At 51.9% G+C, this 13,799-nt stretch overlaps 1 protein-coding gene across 1 annotated transcript in view; it reads left to right on the forward strand.

Annotated features, from left to right (window-relative positions):
* Window positions 1–13,799, forward strand: part of LOC308610107 (E3 ubiquitin ligase RNF157-like) — a gene marked incomplete at both ends in the record, with an annotated part of 314,581 nt that overhangs the window by 58,693 nt on the left and 242,089 nt on the right. Inside the window, 2 exon segments of the mRNA XM_081259359.1 lie at window positions 493–731; window positions 1,443–1,551. Coding sequence (XP_081115485.1) covers window positions 493–731; window positions 1,443–1,551 — 348 coding nt within the window.

The raw sequence follows: 13,799 nt of genomic DNA on the forward strand, positions 1-13,799 counted from the left end.
GGAAATGTATGGTATCTATGAAAAGGGATGCATGTGAAGGAAAATATTTATGTTCTGTGAGGTAAGCGGGGTATAAAATTATCATTAACACATTGATCACAACTGTGTAAACAGTACAGAGGAAAAAACATTGGAAGAAAATAACACTAGAATGCTAACAACAGTTATCACTTTGGGTGATTTGATGGTTGATGACTTTTTTCCTTCTTTCCACTTTTATGTATTTTCCAAATTTCCTGTAATGAACATATATTTCTACTATAATAGGAAAAAATCAACAGTATTAAGAAGAAGTTCATCAGTAGGCAGAGTCAAGGAACATGTGGTTCTCTGATATTTTATCTTTTTCTGCTTCTAATACAGCTTTCATTTGCCAGAGCCCCAGACTAGATGTAAAAGAAAGTGTTTTTCCAATGCAGAGGAAGAAACACGCTCGTACCATAAAACGAAGAGTATTTAATTAATTTCCCAACCTGTCTCTGATTCCCCTAGTCCTCGGAGAACATTCCACTGGGCTATGAAGTGGTGTCTCTTCTGGAGGCCGTCAATGGGCCCCTTACCCCATCCCCGGCAGTCCCCCCACTCCACGTGCTTGGAGAGAGACACCTGTCGGGAATGCTGTCTTCCTTTGGCAGTGACGGCCACCTGCCTCCTGTCCGGATGCTCTCCCCCCTCGACCACCTGTCCGACTGCAGCAGCCCAGGACTCAAGCTCAGAAATAGTCTCTCCAAGTGAGTAGTCAGCATGCAATAGCGTTGGCCCTGGGGTCCTTGATGAGATGCTCTCAATCCATCTTTCACCTCCTCGGTGCTGGCTCGAGTCCCAATTCCTAGGGCAGTGTAGACCCTCTGGGCTGTTCCCAGAGCTGCTCATTGCACTGAAGACCTGGGCTAGCACCCATCCCTTGGGAGGGGAAAATAAGATGGTACATGTGTACTTAGGAGGATCCAGACGGACGAACTTCTCATGTATTCTGTTGTGGAAGGAGAGTATGGGGTATAGGGATGATGACATCATTAGGGTCATTCAGGCCCCTGGGAGCATCACTTAGTCTGAGGACCGAAGGAACCTTGTGATCTGTGTTTCTTAGGCGTTTACATCCAACTAGAAGCAACTCATAATAAGTTTCCACGGCAGAGGAAAGGAGGGTAATTTTACAGATGAAAATATTGAAACCCTCAAAATGTCAGTGGATTTCCCCCAGTTCAGACACAATTGTTTGCAAGAGCTAAAGGTAAAACTCTGATTTTCCGATGCCCAGAAGAGGTCTCAGACCCTCTGGTGCCCTTTCTCACGTCCCCACTCCTTCCTAAGATTTAGGTTCCCTCCGGTTCCCCTCAGGGCCCTCTTCTCCCTGTGACGTCTGGTTAATGGGAGTGCAGGCGAGTTCTGTTCTTTAAGGGGCATTGGCTGCAGCTGCTTCTCCCTCCGGGCTTATGCAGGTCCATCTCCCAGAATTCTTCTGTGCTGCACGAAGAGGAAGATGAGCGTTCATGCAGCAAATCTGAGATGCCCCTGTCTCAGAGACCGACAGCCCAACATCTCAGAGAGGTAATGTGCATTGTCCTTCCTTGTTTGGTTTTGGACTCCAGGTGCTCTCCTTCCTGCCTGCTGGCCTCTCCCGGCCCGTCTGGTCTCATTCATTCATCAAATGCCTTTTGAGCACTCTCTGAGACAGCAGCAAGGGTGTCACCAGACTCAGTCTTTTCTCAGTGTATGGGGCCTGCGTTACTGACCAGGCATGATCCTTTATGCTGAGGACAGCAGCAGTGGGGAGACACAAAAGTCCTGCCCTCCTGGCGCTTACAGTCTTCATGGTTGGGGTGGGGGTGTACACAAAAGACGGTCAGTACAAAACAATTGTGTCAGGTGTTACCGGGGATCCGTGTGTCACATAAGGGTGGGGAGGCTCGCTTTAAAAAGTGGTCCGTGGACAAGGGGACTCCCCTGGCTGTCCAGTGGTTAGGACTCCGTGCTTCCACAGCAAGGGCTGTGGGTTCGATCCCTGGTTGGGGAACTAAGATCCCACATGCCACGCAGTTGCAGGCAAAAAAAAAAGTGGTCCATGGACAGAGGAGGTGAGACGAACTGGGCAGATGTCTGAGGAGGGCAAGTTCTGGATGCAGGCTCAGCTGGTGGAAAAGCTGGGCGGCTGAGTCGAAGATGGGATCATCTACCCTGTGCACCCTCACAGGCTTTATGTAACAGAGGTCAGCGGGCTGTCGAGCCCACCCCTGGTAAGGCGGTGGGCAGGGTGCAGCGGAGCATAGGAAGGTGAAAAGCGGTTCCTGTCCTGAGGAGCTCATGGTCCAGTAGGAGACAGGACATATATATGAATAACAACACCACATCTGGCACGTAGGTGTTAGTAAGTGTTTGTTGAATGAGTGAATGAATTTTAACCAGAGAAAGGAAGGGCTCCCAAAACAGAGACACTGACGTGCTGTGGAGGATCACGTCAAGTGAAGGGAACCAGAAGCAGTGATGGCGGAGCAGTGTTTGAGCTGAATATCAAAATTTCTTAGACACGAAGAGACAGGTGAGAGAAACATTCCTGGTGGCAGGGACAGTACACGTGAAGCACGGAGCAGAGTGGGGGCCCTGAGCAGGCCAGTGGTACAGTGGGAATGTGGCTTCATGAGGGCACACCTGGCGGAGGTGTGCAGACTGGATTCAGCGGGAGACAGACCTAGCCAGGCAGGAGGGTTGCCTGAACCAAGGTTTTTATTTTTTTCAATTTATTTATTTTATTTATTTATTATTTTGGCTGCGCTGGGTCTCCGTTGCTGCGCGCGGGCTTTCTCTAGTTGTGGCGATTGGGGGCTACTCTTCATCATGGAGCGTGGGCTTCTCATTGCAGTGGCTTCTCTTGTTGCACGGCACGGGCTCTGGGCACGCGGGCTTCAGAAGTTTTGGCACACGGGCTCAGTAGTTGTGGCACATGGGCTCAGTAGTTGTGGCTCATGGGCCTAGTTGCTCCGTGGCATGTGGGATCTTCCCAGACCAGGGCTCGAACCCGTATCCTCTGCATTGGTAGGCGGATTCTTAACGACTGCTCCACCAGGTAAGCCCATGAACCAAGGTTTTAAGAAAAGAAGACTTGGAAGAGAGAACACAGGCTGTAGAAAGAGAATCAGTAGGCTTTTGCATCTGCCCTGGGTTGCACTGATGTTGTGAGCCCATGTGACTGATGGGAGTGCCGAGTGTTGGCTGGGGGACAGGCAGTGTTTGTATTAGATCCATCAAGCTGGAACTAACCCTCCATGCCAGAGGAGAAGTCCAGCAGGTACCAGGGCCTCCACTGGTTTTGTGTTCTCTCCCTTCAGAAACAGAGCTGTTTCTCCGCACACCACAAAAAAAAAAGAGAGAGGGAGCTGTTTGTAATCCTGGGGAAACCTGGGGTTTCCCCATGTCACAGCTGCTGGGTGACCTGTGTCACCTGAGCTGTGGTCTTTGTGTGGCTCTAGCAGCTGCTGGACCTCGGACAGGATGTGCATGTACCTCCCCCCGGGAGACAGCCACTCCAGGTCAGGGGTGCACAGAAGTGATGAGAGGAGAGACCAGGCCTCCCTCTGCATGTTGCCTCCTGCGCCCTTCCAAGATCCCCTTTCCTCCTCCTTGCCCGGGGCCCCTGCCCTAACCCCTCCCCTCTAACATGTTTGACTGGCGCTTACTTCTTTCCCACCCAGGAATGTGGCATCACCCCATAAAGTGAGAACCTGACCTTGTCATCGTCAGGAGCTATTGACCAGTCGTCCTGCATGGGGACGCCTATCTCCTGCACAATTTCCTCCCCAGAAGGTACATGAAGGTGGGTGGGATCAACTGCACGTCCTTGCCCGTCAGCCGAGTCCGTAGTGCTTCTAATATTTCCTCCCAGATGGACTGGGGAGCAGCATATTAATACCTAAGTGGAAGACAGTATAGGCCCCGGCTTGAGAGGAAGTGAGACTCGCTCCCTTGCAATGAGAGGGCGGTCTAGTGGCTGAGCTGGGGGAGAAGCAGGTATCTCACCCCCAGTCCTGCTGTCGTAAGGTTTTCTTTAACATTATGACAGGGAAAAGCAAATCCCTCATCCCTGAGGTTGAGTTTGGAGCTCTAAAACATAAAGGAACCAAACCTTGGAAAACCTTCCATCTAAACCCTATTTGGTGAGGGCAAGGCCAGGCTGCTGGTGTCCTCACTGCCCGGGTGCAGCGAGAGAGCTCTGCTCCCAGTGGACTCACAGCAGCCGGGCCTGACCTCCGTGTCCTTCCTCCAACTCCTGTCTCCAAAGACCCTGCCAGCAGCAGTCTGGCCCAGTCGGTCATGTCCATGGTGTCCTCCCAGATCAGCACCGACACCGCCTACTCCATGTCCGGCTCCTACATCGCCCCTGGCACAGAAGAGAACGGGGAGGCTCTCCCCTGCCCCCAGACCACAAGCAGGACCCCCTCAGAAGAAGGAGACATAAGAGAGGAGCATGGGATCGACCTCGCCGCTCTGCTCTGCTCTGTACTCGAGTCCCAAAGAGCTCAGTCCAGGGCCTGCCAGGGAGATCGGCAAAGGCGCCCAGTGCTCGGGAGGGGAGCCCTGGAAAACGGTACCGTATCATTGAATCAAAGACTCCCTCAAATGTGATCTTCCGTGTGACACCACTTCTATACTGAGGACTTGGTTTGGGTTTGCTGCCAGGAGAGCTGGGTAGGAGAGCCGGTGGCATCTGCACCTTGACTTTTGTTGCTCCTTTGCAGGTAACACCAGTGGCGTCTCCAGACTGTAATTTTGTGGGCCTCGTCGCCACCGCTGAAGAGCAGGATGCAGAGGTAAGAGCAAGGTGGATGCTGATGTCCCTCCCCATTCAGAGGGACTGTTGGCGCTGGCAGAGGATGCAAATAGGATGAGGATTGTTCTGGAAGAAGCCTTCCAAGGTGGTGCACTTGGATCTGTTAGAGGGAGGGTGCAGGCAGAGGGACTGTCCGGTTAGCAGAGGGCGCTGGTCTCAGCTTAATAGGCGTGGGGTGAGTTCCGGAGGGAAGTCTTCCAGGCCAGACCCTTGAGAGGGTGTTTGTCCTCCAATTCACTTAGTATTTACCTGGCACAGGCATCTCACATCTTCCTGGCACTGGGGGACACAAAGACCGAGTGACATGGCTTTTGCCTGCCCACACCCCCAATCCATCCATCCCACCCATTCCGCAGCTCCATCTGATGGAGGAATCAGAGTTATAACTCAGCGTGAGAAGTGCTCTGACGGAGGTGTGCCTGAAGTATATGGAATGCCAAGCTCCCAGTGGGGACTCTACAACTTTCTCTTGAGCCAGATGTTCTCAAAGGAGTATCTGGATGGGACTGGGGATCCTAAAGGGTTCCTGAAAGTTTTATGATCTCACGGTTTGCTTTTTCATTTGACAACTTTTATTTCCACCTGAGAGAAACAGTGTGAGCTAAACTATTACCAAGGCTATTCCTGACAGTCCCACGGTCCCTCTGTAAGGTGCCTCAGACCTGGTCCCTACGGGCCGATCCTGCCTCGCCAAGCAAAATCTGCCTCTGCTGGGCCTCCCAGCCATCTCACACGGACAGGAAATGTATGGATACCATGAGGGTGATTAGTTCTGTCTTCTGACAATCAGTAGACTCATTTCACTGCTTTATGGACTCACAGTGCCTTCCTTCTGTCCTAGGGAAATGATGTTCTAGAAGAAGAGGACGGATCACCCACACAAGAAGATGGTAAAAGACCTGGTCTTTTGCTACCTTTTATTATATTTCTTTCCCGGGTATTCTCTGAAGGGTAGAGAAAGGGGCACTGGTGTGACTTGGTGGCACTGCTCAAGGGTGTGGCTTTGGGGAAAGGTTGTCTCCTTGATGGAATATCAAAGCAAGCAGGGTATCTGAGGACCTCAGCAGCCTTCCTGGCTCTTTCTGGGCCTCTGAGCCAAGGCTGCAGTAGATACATGGAGTTCTCCATCTACGTTGAGTAGATCCTGAAGCTTCTTGGGCAACTGCCATCACCTTCCTTCCTGCTTCAGCTTCTCAGCTGAGTCTCACAGAACTGCTCTAGGAGCCCCAAAGTTCATCTGCAGCAGGAGAACAGCTTCCTCCCCTTGGGGGAACCGACTGTTAGGCAGTAGGTTTTCCTGCTTTAGTGAAGAAAACGGCTGATATTACAGTAGCAGAAGGATGACAGCCCTGGCGGCACAGCAAAGGTGAGGTGAAGAGACGTTAGCAGCTCAGCGTGCACTAGTGTTTGTAGGCTATTGGAACGAGTCTCTTTACCATCGTTCAGGCCTCAAGTAGATATTTTTTTTTAATTGGAAGAGTTGGTTTACAATGTTGTGTTAGTTTCTGCTGTACAGCCACGTGAATCAATTATACATATACATATGTCCACTCTATTTTTAGATTCTTTTCCCATATAGGCCATTACAGGGTACTGAGTAGAGTCCCCTGTGCTCTACAGCAGGTCCTTATTAGTTATCTATTTTATATATAGTAGTGTGTATATGTCAATCCCAATCTCCCAATTTATCCCTCCCCTCCCTTGCCCCCTGCCATAACCATAAGTTTGATTTCTACACCTGTGACTCTATTTCTGTTTTGTAAATAAGGTCAATCATATCTTCAGTCGGAAGAATTTTGTTTCTAGTAAGCCGAGAAGCAAAGGAAGGACCTACATATAGAGCAAGGAAGTGGCGGGGGGGTGGGTTAGGCGAGCTGGGAATCCCACCTGGGATTGTAGGACCAGGCGTCCCAGGAACCGGTGTCTCTTCCGTCTGCTCCTCTGAGGTGCCTCCACAGAAGGGCAACCTCTAGAGCAAACCTGGATCCCAGCCTGGATGCAGATGTAATGCTAGTCGCTTCTGCTTTGGCCATGGCAGTTGCTTGGTGGGTTGTGTGGTGTGCAGGGGGTGCACATGTGCACATGACCACTCTCTCCTGGCCAAGTAGTGCCGGAGGAGGGGTGGTCGCCCAGGCTGTGCCTCTGCCGCACACACACACCAACAAAGCCGGGGTTGGGCGCTACCTCCCCTCGGTTGATGTCTTCACGGCGCAAGGCTCTGAGTTCTCCATTGTGATTGTCGTCCCCAGTAGAATATTTGCTTCTAAAAGGCACAGGGCAGTACGTGGTTTCCGCCTGACATTCCATATGTGGTTTCCACCTGACATGCTGTACACAGTAGATGTATGTTTCTTCCTCTGCCTTTCACCAAGGGAAAAAAAAAAACCGGGTGTGGGGCTTGAAAAAATAACATCTAAAACTGTCCCGTTCCCATCTTACACCACTGTAGGTTTCTGGTCAGCCCCTTAAAACATCCTCAGAATAGCAAATTAAGTCTCAAAGAAAATAAATCATAATTTTGCAAGTGATGTGATTCTTTGATTTGAGGTGCAAAATTACGGGACCAAAGAGCTTTAATTGCCATTTTATGTATTAGTCATTTCGCAGAGCCTTGTGGTCATAAACACACCCCACGTGCACCGACAGACACAGGCCGGAGCCTGGGGTCACTTCCCCCGTGGCTCTCCTAGCTCTTCCAGCCTTGCTTAGCTCTGCTGTGGGCCCAGGTCTTTGTGTCCGAATCCCACAGACCTCCCCAGCGCCTGATTTCCCAGGAACGAAGGCTGGAAAGGGGCCAGTTAAGGAAACAGAGCAGAACAGAGCAAGAACACAAACGTACCCAGACAGTTTCCTTTATTGTCCACTCTCCCCACTTAATTATTGTCTTTTTTTTAACATATGATTTGATGTTTTTTGTCTCCATCCTAAGATTTTTATTTTAAGGACAGCAAAGCAGAGAAAAACACAGCCAGGTCCTCTCTAACTGCCTTAACTCCGTTACAGGCCAGAGGACATTCGCATTTCTAGGTATGGAGTGTGACAATAACAATGACATTGCATCGCCAGCATGAAAGCACTGGACAATAAGCTGTGCTTTGCGGTCTGCTTACCCGGTGAGTGGCAGTCTGGTGAACATGAACTTGGTGGGAGACGCTCCCGTGCTCACACCCCTGCTCTCACCGTAGGACACCCATCTCCTGCCCTGCAGTTCCTGCAAGAAGGCATGGGCTTTGCTATGGTGCTGGGAGCCAGTTGCTGAAAGGAATGAGGCGGCCTTGGGAGAGTCCTTGGTCAAAGAGCGACTCTGCTCTAAACGAATCTATTTGGGCATGGAGAAAGGCGCAAAAATACCTCCAAAGCCTTCCAATTTGGCCTGACCGTGCCCCCTCCATCATGATCTTGCAGATCCCATGGCAGGGGGCCTGGTCTTGTTTCCATCAACAGGCAGTTTAAGGCAGACACGGCCTCTGTCATAAGGTCTTGGAAAGAGAGCCTGAGCGCTTGAAAAGGGAACCTGTAGCCCCTCAGAGGAGAGTGGTTAGTTAGGATCAGAGAGGAATTTCAAAGCCTGCGTTTTATAGACTAGCTCTGTGACCCAGTGAGCCCTGGGCTACCACCAGTTGCCTTGTGCTCCCTAGATTTGTATCCCAAAGGAACGATCAGGGGTCGAGGGTGACTCTTCTCCCTGGAGCCCTAACTCTATAAATTCCATCAGGGCCATCAACGTGCCCCTTATTCCTTCTCATGACACTAAACTGAATCCGGGATGAGTTCTCAGGAGGAGCCCACCTGTCAGTCACACTCTGCGCACTGATGTCTCTCTGCTCCATGCTCACCAAGGGCTTCACCAACCATGGCTCTAAAGCCACATCTTGCCCGGTGGACTAGGTCGAAATAGCCCCTCCTGGGTTCACAGCAGAGACTGCCTTCATGTTGCGTGGTTTGTAATCTCTTAAACATGCCCTGGACATAATTAAGCTTCAGGACAGCCACGTCCCGTCATGGTTCCAGTGCTTTACTCTCTTGGCGACGTGGTTACAGGTGCTGGAGGGACACAAACTCCTGTGGTTGCCACTCTCCATCAGCTTGCAAAAGACCCAGGTCCTCACCCCTCTTGCCCCATGCAGGCCTGTGGTGGAGGAAGCCGTAATCCACAGAGACGCCTCCCACAGCCTTCCCAAGGGCTCTCTGGTCCCTTCCCATTTAGCGTTGACCCAGCCAGGCCTGGGCCTGGGTGGCTGAGGTCCAGGGTACACTACACTTCCTGCCTTCCTACTCTTTACCTGGCTTCTGTCTGTCCATTTGTTTCTCATGTCTTTTTGCCAAATGTACGTCTGTCTGTCCACTTTGTTTATTTTGAAACTCATTTAGGTTATCCAGACTTCGTGTGAAAGTTCATGTTCACCCACACCCAACCCCAAGCTTGCTGGGCGCACGCACATCCGAGGGGCCCTCGCTGAGGCTTCCGTTCCTAACTGGCAAGAGCCTGTATTTAATATGCTGAAATTTTCCAGGAAAAAAAATATTTGTGAGACTAGATTAATCCCTGTTCCACAAAAGCGGCGATGCATCTGTGGCAAAGGTTACAGGCAGGATTTGTTTTGGTCACTAGTTGGGGAAGATGCCATCTCTGCCCTCACTCCGCCCTGAGTCTGTGGCAGCTGTGCCGGCCAGCCGCTCACTGGGTTTCAAGAGAGGAATCTAGGCTCCTGCCTCCCCACAGTGGATCCCCACCAACTCCCGTGTTTGGCAGAGAGAGCTCTTGGGAATTGTCTCAGCCAGCCATGCTGGTGGAAACTGACCCCAGGCCTTGTGCTTCCTCCTCTCCCTCACTCCTTCGGGCCAACCTGCTGGTGGATGTTTATTCCACTCTGGGATTGCGGCAGGGGAGCGAGACCTGGAAGGAAAACTATGCCTGGGCTTCTTTATGGTGATCTCGAGAGCCAGCCATTCTCAGATTAAACTGGCTTCACCGTTCAGGCCAGACATGAAACCGAATGACAGTGGCGGCTGCCGGGAGAGGGAGTTGAGGGTCGCATCGTAGCCTCACCCCGAGGTCTCAAGGGCTCTTACGGGAGAAGGAAAGTGCATCTGCTCTCTTGGTAAAATGTTTCTCGGGTTCTGCTGTTAGCGTCACACTGGTAGTAAAGAGCTGGGGAACTCTCTGGAAGCATCTGTCGGGTTAATGTCAGGTAAATGACAGGAGCATCCACTGTGGTAGTTCCCGTGGAATCAACAGACCTCACCACGCTCAGCTGTAAGTTCAAAGTTCCATCCTATGACTGTGGTGCCTCAGGCTGGCTTGGCCGTCAGGACAGCTTCTCAGGCACGTGGTCTCCCTCTCCACGCTGTTTCCCTCCCCACATGGATGCCACTCCCCTCACGGAGCGCCCACAAGGAGGGAGCCCGGGGAACATCCCATGGTCCACCCTCCCCAGGCCCACAGGTGCTCTGCCAGGAGGCCCAGCTCGTGGCAAGAATGGCTCAGGTCCCCATCCTCGCTGCTCTCATCAGCCTTGTGGGAGTGATGTTGAGAAGGCACCTGTGTCATTCCAGCACGTCTTCCGCTAAGAAGACTCTGGGTCTTCTTTGGCCCTGAGACCAAGGTGGGGGGGGGCGATGGTATGTTCTGAGATTGTTCTGCAAGGTTCTCAAAGGGAGGAAATCTGAGTTGACCACTGTAGGTGGTGAGCCGATTAGAAGCGTGAGGCCATGCTAGGTAGACGGGGCCCCAGGGAACCTGATGGAGTATCACACAGGCGTCAGTATAGTGGCCAGGGGACCAGTGACAATTCTGTGAAAATGCTGTGGGGAGTGTGATGGGAAAAAGCAAAGATAATTTGAGTTTATTAGTGGAAATACAAATGTTTTTGTTTTGTTTTGTTTTGTTTTTTTGTGGTACGCTTGCCTCTCACTGTTGTGGCCTCTCAAATTGCAGAGCACAGGCTCCAGATGCGCAGGCTCAGTGGCCATGGCTCACGGGCCCAGACGCTCCGTGGCATCTGAGATTTTCCCTGACCGGGGCATGAACCCGTGTCCTCTGCATCGGCAGGCAGACTCTCAACCACTGCGCCACCAGGGAAGCCCGATACAGATGTTTTTAAATGATGGCATTGGACAGGAGTGGGCATACCGATGAAATCTAAAAGTACTTATGGAGGGAATTCCCTGGCCGTCCAGTGGTTAGGACTCAGCACTTGCACTGCAGTGGCCTGGTTCAATCCCTGGTCGGAGAACTAAGATCCTCCAAGCCACTGCACAGCCAAAAACAAAACAAAGAAAAGTACTTATGGAGACCTGAAATAACCCAAGACTAAGACGCCACTAGGAAGGGTTATGCTTCACAGATACTAAGGAAAAATCGCAATTAACTTTCTCTTTTCTTGGAGAGAAACTCTACAAGATGGTGGAACTGTTACAGACCTTAAATTTAATTAGTGGCTGGGTAGAGGCAGGAAAGAGGTGTGTGGAATCCCCCTAGATGTGCTCCCCAAATCTGCCTCTAGAGGTCTCCTCACTCCCCCGTTTCTGAGCCTGAGGATGGAATTAAGTGGGAACCACCTTTCTCTACCTCCTGTGAAGGATTTTCAATCTCCAGGTCCCTTTTCTGGCTGAGGGCTGGACAGAATGGCAGCACTCGCTCAGGAAGTCCTCCTAGGCCTTCCAGGCTTACCTTCTGCATCCAGGATGCACGGAGCAGCAGGGTTTCGCCGAGGGTCTGGCAGAAGCCTTTTTAGAGGAAAGAGCACCACCGACTGTACCAAGAAGCTGGGGAGATCAGAGACTTCAGGTCTGAGTCTTGAGGCTGTTTCAGAAGGAGCCAGTTTTCAGCCCTGGCTCAGAATCTGGACCGGTGGTGTTTGTAGCAAGGACTCAAGAATTCAGAGCCAGGCAGCCTGGCAGCCAGTGGTGGTGACGGCGAGGCTGTGGCAGTGTTTTGATTTGACTTTGTGTGGTTGTGTGTGTGTGTGTGCGTGCGTGTGCGTGTGTGTGTGTGTTTGTGTGTCTCTTCTCTACTTTTTACCATTTGCTTTTGGCCTTTCGTACCAAACAGCCGCAGTTCCGGAGTCCTGCCCATTAAACACAGAGGAATAAGTATGAGATCTACCAAATTATATAAAATGAAGGAACAACTTAATTCATCTGGGGGTTTCTAACTTGAAAGGGCAATCTTGCCTGCTCTTCATCCTGTCACCCTTAGAGCGGTAAAGCACTGTGGACCCATGTGCCGGACTCCGGTACCCCCAGGGAGTACAGATCCCTGCATTCCGTCTGGCTGTGAGAGATAACTAAACATTTCCTGTCCCACTCACTCCCCTTCCCCTGGGGTCTACCTCCACAAGACAATTATTAGAGGCTTAGGGCAGATTAGCACACCAGGACATTTATGGGTATACACAATTTATACCCGCTGAATCCTAGTGCTTCTGCCATTAAAGGGTTTCGTGTCTTGGGCTGGCCTAACCTGAAGCTGACCCCAGACATTTGTGAGTGGCCTCCCTCAAATGTGACACAGTGAGCCTCACGCCCACCCTCCAGGGTCAGCCGGCTCCGTCCACGAACTGAGCCCTCTGAAGAGCATGGCGCTCGGCGCTGCCCTGGAGGAGATCACCGTGTGCTGGAGGATCCAGCAATTTCCACACATCATGAGAAATTGGGTGGTCGTACGGGCCAGTGGGGGAACACTTCGGAGCACGCTGGTCCCCATCTGGCTTCAGGGGGGGCCTTCTGGGGGCAGGTGCTGGAAGAGGCAGCTCAGCAGTCCTCGGCCAGAGAATGGAAGGCTTTCCCCAAACTCAGGGGGTTAGGGCTTCATCCTCTCCCTTCAGAAGGGGCATCTCGCTGCACTGGGGGGACTGAATCAGATGGAGTCAGTCTGTGGGATGGGAGGACGACTTGGGGGAGATGAGTGTAGCCTGAACAAGGCCTGGGGGGCGGATGGTTTTCGCGCACTTTCTGTGAGTCAGGCGCCCTGCTCACCACTCTTCCATGTCACCTCGCTTAGTCTCACAGCATCCCTGGGGAGTAAGTACTTGTCTCCCATCTGATGGATGGGAAAACCTGGGTTCCAAATACAGTGACCTGCCCAAGGTCACACAGTCAGCACGTTACAAGCTGGGGCTGTGTCCCGGTTTTCTGACTACAGATTTAGACCTTACTAGAGCTTGAACAAGCAGGAGGTCATGGTGGATTGGATACAGAGCATGAAGGAGAGAGAAGCATCAAGAGTGGGTTTCCAGCATGGGCAGCGGGTGCTTCTCGTGCAGGAACTGCAGTACAAGGGGGCAAGATGATGAGTTTCGTGGATGGTACCCGGGGGACCCCAAAGCTCTGGAGCTAATGTCTCCTGGGGTTGGTGGCACCAGCTGATAGCAACTCTCGGTGGGCTGTTCAGGTGCAGAAGGAGAGGAACAGCTGTCACTCTGTTCTCTGCCATGCCATTTGGTCCCTGGCACTCTACTGGGCAGCCAGTCCCTTCCTGCCCCACCCTGGCCCCCACAGCAAACACTAACTCTGAGCCCAAATTAACACACTCTTCTCCCTCCCCTTCACCTCCTCCTGCTCTCGTGAAAGTCTCAGCCAGACTCAGTTTCTTTTCCTGGTCCCCTGTAACACTTAGGCAAACTTCAAGACCAAATAAAGATACAAAGGTGGAGCCTACGGCAAGCTCACAAAACAAGGACCATCCTGCATGTCCCTCCATCAGTGGGCCACAGTGGCCATGACTGTCCCTCGCCCAGTGGACGCCACTGCTCCCAAGTTTCACGTGCTGTGGTTTGCACCCTGTGGGAGTTCCAGGTAATGTGCATCTTGCCAGTTTTCGTGCCAAACTCCCGGACTGTCCTGCAAGAGACAACATCTGCACCAAACCAAATGTCCGGTAACCTTCCTTTCCTCTTCTCAGGTGCCTGGCAGGCTGACGACAACGTGGTCAGTCATCGGAACACGCAGGGCCGTCGCTTACCTTCTGGCA

This window comes from Mesoplodon bidens (assembly GCF_964165515.1).
Source record: "Mesoplodon bidens genome assembly, contig: HAP1_SCAFFOLD_150, whole genome shotgun sequence".
Lineage (NCBI taxonomy): Eukaryota > Metazoa > Chordata > Mammalia > Artiodactyla > Ziphiidae > Mesoplodon > Mesoplodon bidens.